Source organism: Plecotus auritus, assembly GCF_963455305.1.
Source record: "Plecotus auritus genome assembly, chromosome: 2".
Lineage (NCBI taxonomy): Eukaryota > Metazoa > Chordata > Mammalia > Chiroptera > Vespertilionidae > Plecotus > Plecotus auritus.
The window spans coordinates 15,414,287-15,431,629 of NC_137771.1; the positions used below are offsets into that span (position 1 = coordinate 15,414,287).

Below are 17,343 nucleotides of genomic sequence, written 5' to 3' on the forward strand. Positions count from 1 at the left end.
CACAGCAGCACTAAGGATGTCTGGCTGCCAGCTTGACATCCCCTGAGGGCTCCCGGACTGCAAGAGGGCACAGGCCAGGCTGAGGGGAACTACCCCCACACCCCCGCCTGCCCCGAGTGCACAAATTTTGTACACTGGGCCTCTAGTGTTAAATAAACAAAACTTGAGGATGGCCCTGACTGGGCAGCTCAGTTGGTTAGAGTGTCATCCCAATACCCCAAGGTTGCAGGCTCGATCCCTGGTCAGAGCACATAACAAGAATCAACCAATGAATGCATAAATAAGTGGAGCAGCAAATCATGTTTCTCTCTAAAAAAATAAAATAAAAAAAAATTTAAAAATGATTTTTTAAATGAACAGTTTATTGATTTTAGAGAAAGGAAGGGGGAAGAGAGAAACATCCATCTGCTGCCTCCTCCACCCTCCCACCCCCCCCCCCCCCCACCGGGGATTGAACCCACAACCCGGGGCATGTGCCCTGACCAGGAATCGAACCAGCAACCTCTCAGTGCAAAGGGTGACACCACCCAACCAACTGAGTAACACCAGACAGGGTGAAAATGATTTTCTAAAATAAACTTTTCAAAATAGCCGTTAACCTTCAGTTCAGGGATTAATTTTCAGCAAGTATTTATTTAGTACCAATTTTAATAAGTGCCTGTAGTGAATGAGGAAGAGTCTTGAAGCAGAGGCTGATTAAGTGACAGTTTTATAGCATTGGTGTTTGTCAAATGTGCAGAGTCTTGTTGATCTCAAATATTCAGCTATGTTTACTTGGGAAACATCTTTGCAGATAGAACAAGAAAAGTTGGCATCTATGAAAAAGCAAGATGAAGACAAAGATAAGAGGGATAAGGAAGAAAAAGAAAGCAGCAGAGAAAAAAGGGAAAGGTCTCGAAGCCCACGAAGGTACAATACAATAGATGCGTTGCCTAGTCTTTTTATAAGTACTTTAGCTTTAAGGTATTCTGTGTGTAGAAAGTTACAAGTTGCTAAGGAAGCTAACTGCACTATTTCCAGAATTTCTCACATCATACAATTTTCTTGAACTATTGCTTGCCTCTGGACTAAAATATTTCATCTGTTTGAGATAGATGATTTGACTATACTTGTCTCTAAAATCTTGGTGACTTATTTAACTCTTAATTCTTGAGTCAAAATCTAGACTTGTTTCCCATATTGCTTTAGTTTAAATTAGCATTTAATTAATTTGAGTTATTTTAATATTGTCCAACCTTTTCTCTTTACATTTCCTTTATAGAAATCTGGATCCATTAGGTGTTCATATTACATTTTTCTAATTCCTGATTCTGCTTTTCTTAGTTGGTTTTACTAAGCCCAAACAGATTACTTCAATGAGACTCTGGTTAGGTTCCCATTTTTAAATCCAGGATTCAGCTTCTACTGTATTTGTGGTAAAAGGTGAGAATTCCATTAGGCTTTTCATTTTTAGGGAGGAGGTAATTTCTTTGTCCCTTCCATTTATATATTTGATACGAAAACCTGCTTTCTAAGAGTTAAGCACAAATCATAGAGGTAACTCCAGGTCTACTTTTTTACTTCAAGTTAAGGGAAACTTGGAAAGAAAAAGGAGCTTCTCTTTCAGAAAAGCTATCTTATAAAGTTTGATATATTTCTCTTCTGAAGAACATACTGCTTTAATTGCATTGGTCATTTTTCTGGAATACATTTTCTCTATACAATATTATTATATTTTTATGTTCCCTTGTGATTTTCTTTATTTTTTTCTATGGCTTTATGATAAGAGTAGAGTATAAAATACATATAATATACAAAATATGTGTTAATTGACTGTTACTGGTAAGGCTCTGGTCAACAGTAGGCTATTAGTTATTTTTATTTATTTATTTTTTTATTATTTTTAAAAATATCTTTTATTGACTTTTTACAGAGAGGAAGGGAGAGGGAGAGAGAGTTAGAAACGTCGATGAGAGAGAAACACCAATCAGCTGCCTCCTGCATATCCCCTACTGGGGATGTGCCCGCAACCAAGGTACATGCCCTTGACTGGAATCGAACCTGGGACCCTTGAGTCCACAGGCAGATGCTCTATCCACTGAGCCAAACCGGCCAGGGCTATTAGTGATTTTTAGGGAGTCAAAAGTTAGAGGTTGGTGCCCCTAACACCTTTGTTGTTCTTCAAGAGTCAGCTGTACTTTTAAGCATCATTTCCCTCTGAAAATTTGGTCTCTGGTCTCCTTGAGGATCTCTGGAACAAATTAAGAACCAATATCTAGAGTCACAGGTTATAACTGGTATTCCAGAGACTGTTATTGTTTTGCTTGCCTTCCTGGTTTTTTCTTGGCCCTTTCCCTATTAAGTAAATGTGATAGGATATCTTATTTCCATAGGGAACTTCTCAGATATAAACAGTAATGATTTAATTAAAAAGATTAATCTTCACTTCTGCCTTTGACCCTCTCCCCCAATCCACATTATTCAAAAACCTGAAAAAATTGCTTTCATCCTAGACGCAAATCCAGATCTCCTTCCCCTAGAAGACGATCTTCCCCTGTCAGGAGAGAGAGAAAGCGCAGTCATTCTCGATCTCCCCGTCACAGAACCAAGAGCCGGAGTCCTTCCCCTGCTCCAGAAAAGAAGGAAAAAACTCCTGAGCTCCCAGAACCGTCAGCAAAAGTAAAAGAACCTTCAGTACAAGAGGCCACTTCTACTAGGCAAGTACATAAAAATTCGTTTATAAATATCACAATTTTAGGTTGTTATTAAGTGAACCCAAATATAATACCTAAGTTTGAAACAAAACTACTTGATTTTTTTTTTTTAAATTTAATTATAAAATCAGCTTATAGAAAAAGTCAAAAATTGTATAAGAGAATATAAGTAAAATGCCTGGCAGGTGACCACTGCTTTCTTTTGGTTGTATTTTTTAAAAATATTTTGTATACTATAACTTGATTTTTTTTTCTTAATATGGGCAGTGCTGCACTTTAAGAAAATGTATGCAATTAGAATTATTAGTTGCTCTCACTAGATTTCACTGATCTTTTGGAGCTCAGGAGAAGTCTTCAGATTTTGAAAATTTCTTTAAGATTTTTTTATTAATTTTCAGACAGAAAGGGAGAGAGAGAGAAACATCGATCTGCTGCCTCCTGCATTTCCCCTATGGGGGATTGACCCTGCAACCTGGACATGTGCCCTGAATGACAATCAAACCAGCAGCCTTTCGGTGCACAGGATGATGCCCAACCAACTGAGTAGGGCTGAAAACTTTTATTGTTTAAAGTTTTACATATGTCTCCTTTTTCCCCAATTGAAACAACCTCCCCCGCTCCTCCCGCCACTCTCATCTCCGAGGGCAAGCCCCCACCACCCCAGTGTCTGTGTCCATTGGTTATGCTAATCTGCATGCTTACAAGTCCTTTGATTGCTCTCTAACTCCCCCCAACCCCCCATTTGTCTCTGGATCTATTTTTGTTCCTCAGTTTATGTTGATCATTATATTCCACATATGAGTGAGATCATGTGATACTTTCTCCAACTGGCTTATTTTGCTTAGCATAATGTTCTCCAGTTCCATCCATGCTGTAGCAAATGATGAAAGTTCTTTTTTTATAGTGGTACTAGAGGCCTGGTGCAAGAAAATTCATGCACTGGAGGGGGGGTCTCCCAGCCCGGCCTGCCCCCTCTCAGTCTGGGAGCCCTCAGGGGCAGGAGGCGATTCCCCATCACACCTCTGCTGCTGCCACTGCTGGCAGCTCAAGCCTTGGCTGGCCCTGGGTGGCTGGGTGGCGGAGGGGACTGGAGGACTTGAGCCAGGTGCCATGACGGAGCTGAGGGACTGGGCGCTGCCATCTTGTGGCTGTGGGCACCGCCATCTTTGAGGTTGGGCAGTTAGCATATTCCCTCCTTATTGGCTGTGGGTGCTGCCATCTTTGAGGGCGGGGCAGTCAATTAGCAAATTCCCTCCTTATTGGCTGTGGGTGAGGCCATCTTTGTGACGGTGTGAGGGTCAATTAGCATATTCCCTCTTTATTAGATAGGATAGTATTTCATTGTGTTGATGTGCCACAGTTTTTTAATCCACTCATCTGTTGATGGGCACTTAGGCTGTTTCCAAATCTTAGCTATTGTAAATTGTGCTGCTATGAACATAGGGGTGCATATATCCTTTCTGATTGGTGTTTCTGGTTTCTTGGGATATATTCCTAGAAGTGGGATTACTGGGTCAAATAGGAGTTCCATTTTTAATTTTTTGAGGAAACTTCACAGTGGCTGCACCAGTCTGCATTCCCACCAGCAGTGCAGGAGGGTTCCTTTTTCTTCCCATCCTCTTCAGCACTTGTCATTCGTTGATTTGTTGATGATAGCCATTCTGACAGGTGTGAGATGGTATGTTATTGTTTTGATTTGCATCTCTTGGATGATTAGTGACTTTGAGCATGTTTTCATATGTCTCTTGGCCTTCTATATGTCTTCTTTCAAAAAGTGTCTATTTAGGTCCTTTGCCCATTTTTTGTTTGGATTGTTTATCTTCCTTTTGTTAAGTTGTATGAGTTCTCTGTAAATTTTGGAGATTAAACCCTTATTTGAAATAGCATTGGCAAATATGTTCTCCCATGCAGTGGGCTTTCCTGTTGTTTTATTGATGGTTTCTTTTGCTGTGCAGAAGCTTTTTATTTTGATGTAGTCCCATTTGTTATTTTCTCTATAAGTCTCCATTGCCCTAGGAGCTGTATTGGTAAAGATACTGCTACGACATGTCTGATATTTTGCTGCCTATGGAATCTCCTAAGATTTTTATGGTTTCCCGTTTTACATTTAAGTGCTATAGCCATTTTGAGTTTGTTTTTGTGTATGGTGTAAGTTGGTGATCTAGTTTCATCTTTTTGCATGTATCTGACCAAATTTCCCAGCACCATTTATTGAAGAGACTGTCTTGACTCCATTATATTCTCTTGCCTCCTTTGTCAAATATTAGGGCTAAAAACTTTTTACAAAGATAAATAACTTCCATTTGAAATATGACAAGCCTGGCTGGCGTAGCTCAGTGGTTGAGCATCAACCTATGAACTAGGAGGTCATGGTTCAATTCCTGGTCAGGGTACATGCCCAGGTTGTAGGCTCGATCCCAAGTGTGGGGTGTGCAGGAGGCAGCTGATCAATAATCCTTTCTCATTATTGATGTTTCTATTTCTTTCCCCCTCTCCTTTCCTCTTTGAAATCAATAAATATAGAAAATAAAATATGACTTAGTAGTCTGAGTAGAAGAGGGGGGAAAATAAATCTCTGGGGGTTTTTTTCTTCCATAGTGATATCCTGAAAGTTCCCAAGCCTGAACCTGTACCAGAGCCTAAAGAACCTACTCCGGAGAAAAATTCCAAAAAAGAAAAGGAAAAGGAGAAGACCCGACCAAGATCTCGGTCACGTTCCAAATCAAGATCCCGGACACGTTCTCGCTCTCCTTCTCATACTCGACCTAGACGGCGCCATAGATCCAGATCAAGGTGATTTGTGGCTTTAGAATCTGCACAGAGCTTAGGTTTTATGTGCTATTCTCCTACATAGGGTTAGGTAACTAGTTTCTTTCTTCCTTTTTTAATTTTATTGATTTCAGAGAGCAAGGGAGAGGGAGATAGAAACATCAGTGATGAGAGAATCATTGATCGGCTGCCTCCTGCAAGCCCCACACTGGGGAACTGTGACCTTCTGGTTCATAGGTCGACGCTCAACCACTGAGCCATGCCAGCCGGGCTAGGTAACTAGTTTCAAAGCAATAGAAAACATTTAGTAAAATGTTATTCTTTGGGTTTACAGAGAGAATTTGAGGACAGTTTATGTACACCATGACAATCTCTACATAAATGGAATTATATCCTATGAAATGTGTTTTTGAAAATGTAGCTGTTGAGAAAACTATGTCAAACAGTTTATTTTGTGTTCCTGATTTATTCAGGCCCTAATTTTTTTTGTTATGACAGATCATACTCACCTAGAAGGCGGCCAAGCCCAAGAAGGCGGCCATCTCCTCGAAGAAGAACTCCACCAAGACGAATGCCTCCTCCACCAAGGCATAGAAGAAGTAGATCTCCAGTGAGACGGTGAGCTTTCTTTTCTTTTTTTAATTTGGAAGTGTTAGGTGTATGAAAGTGGACCATACATTCATTTTAGGCTAATCTTTATATTAGTGTCCCCTTGGCAGAAAGAACTCATGAGTGATAGGTAATGTCTTCCAAAGAGCCTATCTCATTTGAGGTGTGCTGTTATTTGCAGTGAAAAATAATGCTAGTCTACTGTTGGAAAATAAAAAAAGAAGAAATTTACCATCTTTTTTTTTTTAATTCTTTATTGTTGAAGGTACTGCATATGCGCCCCTTTTTCCCCCATTGACTCCCTCCAGCCCACCCCGCCCCCCTACCATCTTATTGATACCTCTTGTTAAGGTATCCTTTCAGACCCCACCAGGAAATCTTATCAAGTAAGGAAATTAGTCACCTAACCTCTTTTTTTGGATTTTAGTTACCACTGGCTTCTGAACAGTTGATGACACCAGAGCCAGTAAGCTGCTTTTACCAGTATTAAAATAATCTATTTGCATTAATTATACTTTTATTTATTTTTTTTAAATCCTTACCCGAGGACATCCTTATAAAGCTTCTAGGAGAAAGAGAGAAGCAGTAATGTGAGAGAGAAGCATCGATCAGTTGCTTTTTTGCATGTGCTCTGAGTGGGAATTGAGCCCACTCAACCAACTGAGCCACTCCAGCCGGGCATATACTTTTATATTTTTTAAATGCTTTTTGTTTGTTTGTTTTGTTGTTTTTGTTTTGTCCTTATAGAAATGAGTACTTAGTATAAACAATTCAAACAGAAATAAAAATAAAAATTACCTCAGTTGGTTAGAGCCTCGTCCCGATGCGCCAGGGTTGTGGGTTTGATCCTCAGGACACATATAGTAATCAAACAGCATGCATAAATGAGTAGAACAACAAATCCATGTTTCTCTCTCTCTCCCTTTACCCATAATCCCATTCCATAGATACAACCTTTTAGCAGTTTGATGTCTGGTTATTTTTTAAGAGACTGGACATTAAAGAAACCGTTAATACACAATGTTCTATTTTTAAAAAATTCTTAGTTAGCATAAAGTAAAATGTTGGATCTATCACTTTTAACAAAAAGATTGTTGCTGTATTGTTCAAAAAAGAGGCCTGGTGCACTGATAGCAAAGTTCTGTGCCTTCTTGACAGTCAATGCATTCATGTGTTTTTAGAAGGAACTCTGATGATTATGCTTCAGATTATATTCAGGACAGAATTTTTTGTGTTTGAATCTTTTAAGGTTGTTTTCAGGGGACAGAATCAAGTTGGAAATAAAGAGAGGGAACAATAAGCTCCATAATTTTTGCTGTTTCTGCAGACTGAGGGTTTTTAGAATCCCATAGTTTTTAAAAAGATAATATTTTTCTGTGGGGAGGAGTTGTCAAGGTAAACTGAACCATTTTTATAACCATTAAAAATTACAGGATTAATGTTAGTTACTATTGATAAATGAGACTGATATAAATGGTCAGTCAGGTTAAGCATCACACTTCTAAAATTGATTTCTCCTCAGGAGAAAAGTAATACTGATGCTTTCTATTTCTAGTACAAGATTAGTGGAAACAGCTAATTTTTATATTGGAGTTTTGCAAACAGCATGTTTTATTAATTGAGCCGTTTAGCAATCAAAATATTTTGCAGATTGTGTAAGATTCCCTTTCAGGTAGTTTTTATCTCACACTTAAGGTAGGGTTTCTTTTTTTCAGGTTCTCAGGAATTCTTCTGCCAAAGGTGAATTCTGCAGGTACACATAATTGCAACAGAACTTAACACAAATTTTGCCGCAGAATTCGAGAGGCCCCTGCTTCTAAGTTTATGTAGCTAAATGAATTCCTAATCTTTTGCATCTCTTTAAAAAAATGCAACATAAAGGTTGCTTGACATAGTTATTAAATGGAAAATACTTTGCCACCCAAATATTGTATGCAAACTCCAAAGCACTGAAGAAGGAGACTGGTTAGTTATGCTATTAGCACTCAAAATATTTTATAACTGGAAAGACAACTCAAACATACATTTATCAGAATAATTTCTTTTTTCATCGTTAGTCTTGAACTAGCTGTTTCCTGTGCTAGGTTATGGTTTTGTTTCCTCTTTTTAAAACTCATTGTCTGCTTAGCTACATAAACTCAAAAGTTGGATAAAAATAGCTGTATTTTTGTATAAACTGTACATAACCTTTGTAGATGTGCAGTTACTGAATATGAATACTTTATTCCACAGAAGAAGGCGTTCATCAGCATCCTTGTCTGGAAGTAGTTCATCCTCTTCTTCATCTCGTTCCCGGTCACCGCCAAAGAAGCCTCCTAAGAGGACATCCAGCCCCCCTCGAAAAATGCGTAGGTTGTCTCCTTCAGCAAGTCCTCCAAGGCGAAGGCATAGGCCATCACCTCCAGCAACTCCTCCGCCAAAAACTCGTCATTCCCCGACACCCCAGCAGTCAAACCGGACAAGAAAAAGTCGTGTTTCTGTCTCTCCTGGGAGAACTTCAGGTAAAGGTAAAAATCAAACAAATAAAAACAATATATCCTTTCTTCATTTACTTACAAGGTGCTTAGTCAGTTGTTGGTCACCCCTTCCACCTTTTAAAGTATGAAGTTTCTGGGTAGTATTTGTATGTGGTGTTCTTTGTAAATTGCTCAGAGGTTCGTTCACCTTTTCTTTCCTGCTTTAAGTTCTTGAGATTTATTGTAATAGACTTTACATGTGTTTTGTTTTTAGCAATGCCCTCTGGCATTGAGTAGGTAGTGAAATATATTATTAGTCGGTGCTGTTTGATTTTGGGTAACATCAAAGTTGTGTCATCATGATAAGGGATCATTGTATTACTATGAGATCAATTAACTCCCCACCCCCCAACCCCTGGAGATTTTTTTGTTTGAGGACTTCATATTCTTTTTAATTATTTTCTTGGCCACGTTGTGCTCTCTAGGGAAGGACATGGTGTCCTCTTAAAAGCTGATTTGTTTTTTAAATTTAGGCTCTAGGCAGGGTTCTTGAGTTTTGTTCTTGCTTTATTCTGTAGAGTGATTTCTCAGGAATTTATGATCTGTGATCCTGCCAGGCAAGTAGAATATTGGCTGTGTTAGTCTTGAGTGAAGATTGTGGTCTATTGGGGTTTGTTCCTTTAGTATTAAATATACACTATAGGATCTATTTGAATGGAATCGGGCCTTGGTGCTTAGGGCCAGAATGAGAAAGACAGCCTGAAAGGTGAGTAGTGGTGGAGGGGGAAAATCTAAAAAGATGCTATAGTAATTTGGATTTTAAGGAGCAATGTGTCACTTTGCAAAAACACATCAAGTTGTGATTTTTCTGTTTGCATCATATAGCCAAAGGCCAGTAAGTGTACCTGAACAGGAGGACTGAATTCCTGTTAAAATAGGTTAATTATTAAGAATTAGTAGTTACCTTTGAAAAATCTTCATAGGTACCAACGGCTTGTGTTTTATATTATTGGGGGGAGCAGGCTGCTGCTTTTCAGAAACAAATCACAGTGAATATGTACATAAGCAAGAAATAAGTCCTGGTGGAGACAAAGGACTAGTTCTATTCCTGTGCATTCTGGGACCTAGCCAAGAGACGTACTGTGATCATTGTAGTCAGAGGCTGCCTTGTGACCACTGAAGCTGAATATTGGTTCTAACTATTTGGGAATAACTTTATGGTAACATGATCCTAGTCCTCTGTGATGAAATTTCAGAGCTAGAAACCATTTTAGAGATTGTCATCAAGGAAACAGGTTCTCAGGTTAAGTGATTTGGTGAAGGTCAGCCAGCCTAGACTAGAATTTGGATTCTCATTTCCAGTTAAAAAATGTATACTTGGTCGAACTCTCCTACTCCAAAATGCCTGTTTTGATTTCTGGAGGAGGGAAATGGAGGTCAGGGTGAAATTCTTTAGCTTCTATATACCTTGGTACCGTGATTTCAGAAATTCCTTTTTTTGCAGTCTTCATGGCTAATAAGAGCAATGACATTGAAATGTAATAGGCTTTACTTTTGTAATTCACATAATAGTCACCAATCAGGGCTTTCAATAAAGATCCTGTTGTTGATGGTGGGCAAATGGAGTGGGAGAGAGGCAGGAAAAGTATTTTGGGGGATTTAAGAGATAAATTATTTGGAATATAATGTAATCAATGGCATGTCATAGTTAAAGTGGTATCTTAGTACATAAAGTAGTGCTTTGAAATCAGTGGGATAGTTAATGAATAATGTTTACCAGAGGATCTATACCTGTGGTGGTGGAAGTTTTTTTATTATTAAACTTACTGGGGTTACATTGATTAATATAATTATATAGGTTTAAGGTATACAATTTATAATATACCATCTGTGTATTATATTGTGTGTTCACTGCCCCAGATCATGTCTCTTTCTGTCACCATTTATCCCCCCATTACCCTCTCCTGCCTCCTCCCATTCCCATGTGGTGAATTCATAGGGACTGCTGAAATAAATTTCAAATACTGGTTTTTCAATTGACTTAGCAGCAGATTTCTGACTTCATACTAGAATGATTTTTGCCCCTTGAATGCAAAAAATAAAAACATTTGGATGGATAAAATTTCATCTGGGCAAACCTCAATGAGACATTAATATTACAATGTTAGTAATATTCTGATTCAGTCAATCATTGAACCAGAGTAGGAGTATATATATAATGGATACTTGTCTAATGGTGATTATATTAACAATAATTAAGGACTACTTTAGCTAAGCCATTGAGATTTAAGAAAAAACTCCAAATGCATATTTTTACGGGGAATTAAATGTAAATAATGTATGGTTAAATTTGTATTATTTACTAAGTAGGCATTTGCCAGCCATCTTCCAAATATAACCATGCTTTTAATGTTTCTTAGGGGAAAATGCATTCTGACATCCACATTTTGGAACCCAGTTTTCCAAGGTGGTAACTTGAACATGTGGGTTTGTAGATAACGGTTTGTCTATAAAATATTTTACAAGTATTGAAGATTAACTGACACTTAAAAATGGCGAAGCCCTGGCCAGTGTGACTCAGTTGGTAGAGTGTCATCCCAAGCACCAAAAAGTTGCCGGTTCAATTCCTAGTCAGGGTGTATATGGGAAGCAACTGATCTCTCTCTCTCTCTCTCTCTCTCTCTCTCTCTCTCTCTCTCTCTCTCTCTCTCTCTCTCTCCCCCTCCCCCTCCCCCTCCCCCTCCCCCTCCCCCCTCCCCCCCCTTTCTCCCTTCTGCCCTTTCACTTTCTCTCCCTGTCTCCCTCACTCCCTCTCAAAAAAATCAATAAAAACATTTTTTAGAAATGGGCAATACTGAATAGGAAAAAAAAGCCTCATATCCCTAAACATTTTTAAGCCTTTCTATTTTATTCTTTTAATTTATTAAAATACAAGTTTTAAATGCACTTATAGTGCTATCATATTTCATGATAACTAATTAGATGTTAATCATTCTTTACCCAATCCATCGGTTTGTCCAAAAAGCTTATTAGGTAGAATCATTAATAAAATGTTGGTTGTTTTATTTCTTTTTTTAACTTTTAGTTATTGATTTTTAGAGAAAGATAGGAAGGGGGAAACATTGATTTGTTTTTTCACTTCTTTTTTAAAAAAATTTCTTTATTGATTAAGGTGTTACATATGTGTCCTTCTTCCACTATTACCGCTCCCCCCCCCCCACTCATGCCCTCACCCCCCTGTTGTCTGTGTCCTGTTTCACTTCTTTATATGTTCATTGGTTGATCTTGTATGTGCCCTGACAGGAAATTGAACCTGTAACCTTGGAATATTGGGATGACCCTCTAGTCAACTGAAACTACTTGGCCAAGGCTAAAGTGCTGGTGGTTTTAAAAGTATAGTGGTGAATTCTTTAGTTTGACTACTTTAGTAAAGATTTTATTGCTGTTTTATATATTTATTTAATAATAATAATTATTTTAAATATATTTTTATTGATTTCTGAGCGTGAGAGAGAGATAAAAAACATCAATGATGATGAGAGAGAATCATTGATTGGCTGCCTCCTGCGTGCCCCCTGCTGGGGATCAAGCCTGCAAGCCAGGCATGTGCCCTTGACTGGAATCGAACCTGGGACTCTTCAAGTCTGCAGGCCGTGGCTCTTTGGCCCCTTGAGTGTGGCTCTTCCACAAAATACCACGTGCGGGCACGCACATACAGTGCGATTGAAACTTCGTGGCCCATGCGCAGAAGTCGGTTTTCGGCCTGGGCAAGTCTATTTTGAAGAAGTGGTTCTAACGCCAAGCCACACTCAAGGGGCCAAAGAGCCGCATGTGGCTCGCGAGCCGCGGTTTGCCGACCACTGCTCTAACCACTGAGAAAAATGGGCTAGGACTTAATTGCTGATTTAGATCACTAGTTCTCTTAAGTTACTACTACCCCTTGAGTAAGTCTTGATAGAATTCTGAATATGAGTGTTTGTTAAATGAAATGTATCTGTATCCTAGGTCAAACATCCCATGGTAATTGCTTTAAATCAAACAAAACAGTTATAAAGATCCTGAGGGGGATCATATTGTCTTCAAGTTTAGTTCTTACAGTAATGTTGTCAAATGATGTTCAGATTAATCTATAAGATTAATAGTTATATCTCTTTATACTTGTTATTTTAAGTTAAAGCAATGGATGGCTTTAACTTAAAATAAAAAGTAGACAGAGGTAGCAGTTGTTGAAAATTAAAGCCTATATCCAGAAATAGAGTGTTAGAGTCAGATCTTAGTTCACTTAAATTATCCTTATGACTTCAACGTTAGTTTAATAATTTTCCTTGCAATTGGGAAAAGGTAAGTTGGATAATTCATAAGGTACCCGCTCTTCTACTACCATGGTTATATTTCAGAGCTGCAGCTGCTTTTTTTTTTTAACCTTCTTTTGAGCTTTAGAAAGAACCTTGCAGCCTTCGTATTTAATTATTTTTACTATTGTGAAGGTCTACTTTTTTTATAGGTAGTTTAAAATTCCTCATGCTATTGTGAGGGTTATATATGCTCCATCTACATAAAGAATCTACAGCCTCTTGGGTGGCTAGTTTATTCCTTCTCTTCAGACCAAATATCTTTTTCTGAAAATTTCAGCAGATAAAATTTTTTAATTACCTACTCATAGTGGATGTTTGAAAGCTTTTGTGTTGATGAGGCCTCCTTAGACTGTTTTAAGTTGTGGGGTAGCACACAGAGGTTTACTGAGCTGAATGTTACACATAGCATAAAGCTTGTTCTACTCAGAAACAGCTCCCAGTTTCTTTTAACTATGGTTTCTTTTGGATGAATCTCAAGATTCTAAATCATTATACAACTTCTTAGGGTTTTTTCATTCAATATTAAAAATTCTTGCTTCTACTTCTGGTACTACTCAGGTGATGACAAAGTCCTTACAGAATTTTGTAATTTTCTGTAAATTCTTTGAGAATAGTCACACCATTTTTGTATTGTTAAGATGTCCTGTGAAGCTTTGTTTTCTTCTTATAAGTGGTTTTTTGTGTTTTTTTTTTCCCCTGTACTCTTTTTAGTGACAAAACATAAAGGTACTGAGAAAAGAGAGTCCCCTTCACCAGCACCTAAGCCTAGAAAAGTAGAGTTATCTGAGTCAGGTAAGTTTTGTGTGTATGTTTGTTTTAAGATGAATTCGATTTGTTGCATATTTGATTAAACCCTTCTGGTTAAAGATTAATTACAGGATATTAGTTGTTAAGAGCTAGGACTCTGAAGTGTAAGACAAACCTAGTTTGAATCCCAGGCTCCACTCTTTTTTTTTTTATTTTTATTTTTTTATTTCAGAGAGGAAGGGAGAAGGAGAGAGAGAGAGAAACATCAATGATGAGAGAGAATCATTGATTGGCTGCCTCCTGCACGCCCCCCACTGGAGATTGAGCCCGCAACCCAGGCATGTGCCCTTGGCCTGAATCGAACCTGGGACCCTTTGGTCCGCAGACTGACGCTCTATCCACGGAGCCAAGCCAGCTAGGGCCCAGGCTCCGCTCTTTAACTGCTTTTTGTTTGTTGAATTACTTAATTTATCTTAGCCTCATTTCTTTCACATCTGCAATGTGGATAGCAGTATCATCCTTTAGGTTTATTTATTTTTTTTAATTTATTTTTAGAGAGGGAGAGAAACATCGATGTGAGAGCAAAGCATCAATTGGCTGCCTCCTTCACACCTCCTACTGGGTATGTTCCCTGACCAGGAATCGAACCCGCAAACTTTTGGTGCATGTTATGACGCCTATCCAACTGAACCTCATTGGCCAGGACTAAAGAAGTTTATTTTTATTACATTTGGTGGTGATGGGTTTAAATTGGCATTTAAGTTGGCATTTTGAGCTTTTCCTTCTTTGTAAAAAACAAAAATGTGTGTGTGTGTGGTAGTTGTATTGTTTGACCCAACCAGGTAAAGGTTTAAGAGACCATTTTCCTATTCAAATATGTTACATTTTCTGTATGCATAACTAAAGAAACACTTTCTAAATGCATCCATCTTTCAGAAGAAGATAAAGGTGGCAAAATGGCTGCAGCAGATTCTGTGCAGCAGAGACGCCAATACAGACGACAGAACCAGCAGTCATCATCTGGTATGGCTACTGATTAAGTTTTTTCTACCTGCATTTCCTAATTTAAAAATACTTAAGATATGCATGTTCCATGTAATACTTTTAACAATAAAGAATTTTATATATAGATATGCATGTCCCTCAGTATAGCAAGTATATGTAGGAGAAATATGTTTGTACTTAATAGAAATAAAGTAATTGATCCTTTCTTGAAAAAACAGCATTTATTTATTATTATTATTATTATTGATTTCAGAGAGGAAGGGAGAAAGAAATAGAAACATCGATGAGAGAGAATCACTGATGGGTAGGGATTGAGCCTGCAATCCAGGCATCTGCCCTTGACCAGGAGGATCAATGCTCTATCCACTGAGCCAAACCAGTTAGGGCAAAGTAATTGCTCTTTATTTTTATTTTATTTTATTAAAAAAATTTTTTTTCATATATTTTATTGACTTTTTACAGAGAGGAAGGGAGAGGGATAGAGAGTTAGAAACATCGATGAGAGAGAAATATCGATCAGCTGCCTCCTGCACACCCCCTACTGGGGATGTGCCCACAACCAAGGTACATGCCCTTGACCGGAATCGAACCCAGGACCCTTCAGTCCGCAGGCCGACGCTCTATCCACTGAGCCAAACCAGTCAGGGCTAATTGCTCTTTTAGACGCTCCATTCACTTAGATTCAGAAAATGTGGACAGACTCTTTTAAACACAGACTTGCTGTAATATTTTGTTTCTTGTGTAATTATAGATTCTGGCTCCTCATCTTCCTCAGAAGAAGAGCGACCCAAGAGGTCCCATGTGAAGAATGGTGAGGTAGGCAGGCGACGGAGACATTCCCCTTCCCGGAGTGCCTCTCCATCACCTCGAAAACGCCAGAAAGAGGCTTCCCCTCGGTAATGTCTTTTCTTCAATAGTTTCATTGCTGCTCTGTAGTGATAAATTAATAAGGGATGGGCTGTGGGCTTATTTTAGAATTTGGCTAACTCCTTCATTTCTAGGACAGAAGGAAATGGTCACATTTTGTTGGATAAGGGGTTGCATTGTTTGGTGGTTATTAGCTAATTAATGAGAACTTTGTAAGGTTTGTACCACCATGTCATATGTGTGCATGACTAAAAGAATACCAGTTAAATCATAGCATTGATTCCTGTTTAAAAAATATATCTCCATTAGTGATACTTAATGCCATTGAAGTGAATAATTTGGTGAATGGAATTCTTGACATTTGTTTTTCTCCACTGCTCTCAGGATGCAGATGGGAAAGCGATGGCAATCGCCAATGACTAAAAGGTTGGTTAGACACTACTTTGTAACTTAGGATTACATGTCAAAGTTTTAGTGACTTAATTTACTGTTTAGGTAACCTTATTCCATTTCTAGGTATACGTATACAGTGTATGGCTGTGGAAAAGGTCCTCAGTTTTAGTTTTCATACATACTTCTTTACACATCAATTTAATGTTAGAATTGTATATGCTGTTCATTTTAGAGAGTTATTTGAACGTACATTTTTGTGCAGTTAAATTATCTATAGTAATAGCACCTCAGATTTAGTGGGTAAGGACTTTATGGTGACATTAGGGAAGGCAAGAAAAACTATGGAGAGGCTTCAAGAAGTGAAAGAGGAATGCAAGGCTTTGGCCCTTGCTCAGTGCTTCCTATGGTAGCAAGGTAGGTTTGCATATTTTCATTGACCCTTTTTGATTATCAGTGTCTGGGTGACCATGAAACCTAACATTTTAAAGTTAAATCATACCTAGAAATCTCTAATGTAGGCCTATCTCATGAGTGAAATAAACAGGCCCAGAAGTAGTAAAGTGAGTTTTTATAGTTGCAAAGTAACAAAGCTAGTAGATCTTAACCTGTGCCATTGACATAGCATACTGTATCTTCACTGGTCGTCTGCTTGGGGAGGTTTAGCTGCCACTAAATTTCTAAGTATTTGCTCTTCCTGAAACTATCTCGTCTTATTTTGGCTCAGTTTTTGAAGCAATGTTCTTTTAGGTAGTCTAATTAATAAAAGGGTTTTCTTGGAAAGGTTCTTTAGAACCGGTCAGCAATGTTTGTAGTGGAGCCTAAGCAGTGTATTTGTGCCATGAAAGTAACTATTACTTGTCAATTAAAAAATGAAAACCTAAAACAAGATCACTTTAGATGCTAAGGTATTCTATTCCCAGCTGTAATTAACCCTGGCTTCATTACACATAAATTTAATGATAGATTTGTGTACTTTACAAAATCAGTTTAGTGGTAAGATTTCTTCCACTCCCCAAATTATGGAACTATTTTCATTACAGTGAAATCAATGCTAATGTTTATTACCCTACACCAGGATGTTTTTGTTTTATGTATCCACATTTTAAAAGGTACTTCCCACGCCCTAACTGGTTTGGCTCAGTGGATAGAGCGTTGGCCTGCGGACTGCAAGGTCCCAGGTTCAATTCCGGTCAAGGGCATGTACCTTGGTTGTGGGCTCATCCCCAATAGGAGGTGTGCAGGAGGTAGCTGATTGATGTTTCTCTCTCATCGAAGTTTCTGAATCTCTATCCCTCTCTCTAACAAATCAATAAAATATATATATATTTTTAAAAGGTACTGCCCTAGCTGGTTTGGCTCCGTGGATAGAGTGTCAGCCTGCAGACTGAAGAGTCCCAGGTTTGATTCCTGTCAAGGGCACATGCCTGGGTTGCGGGCTCGATCCCCAGT

The 17,343-nt window shown here is 38.4% G+C and overlaps 1 protein-coding gene across 15 annotated transcripts in view; it reads left to right on the plus strand.

Moving 5' to 3' along the window:
• Nucleotides 1-17,343, plus strand: part of SRRM1 (serine and arginine repetitive matrix 1) — a 34,185-nt gene that overhangs the window by 6,224 nt on the left and 10,618 nt on the right. For 2 of the 15 annotated variants that reach the window (XM_080657269.1, XM_080657275.1), the window contains 9 exons: nucleotides 794-909; nucleotides 2,493-2,696; nucleotides 5,292-5,486; nucleotides 5,961-6,080; nucleotides 8,304-8,578; nucleotides 13,594-13,674; nucleotides 14,566-14,652; nucleotides 15,386-15,530; nucleotides 15,886-15,927. In XM_080657269.1, the coding sequence (XP_080513395.1) occupies nucleotides 794-909; nucleotides 2,493-2,696; nucleotides 5,292-5,486; nucleotides 5,961-6,080; nucleotides 8,304-8,578; nucleotides 13,594-13,674; nucleotides 14,566-14,652; nucleotides 15,386-15,530; nucleotides 15,886-15,927 (1,265 nt within the window). The remainder of the gene's footprint in view (nucleotides 1-793; nucleotides 910-2,492; nucleotides 2,697-5,291; nucleotides 5,487-5,960; nucleotides 6,081-8,303; nucleotides 8,579-13,593; nucleotides 13,675-14,565; nucleotides 14,653-15,385; nucleotides 15,531-15,885; nucleotides 15,928-17,343) is intronic. The other 13 variants (XM_080657276.1, XM_080657283.1, XM_080657270.1 and 10 more) reach the window with 13 other exon arrangements.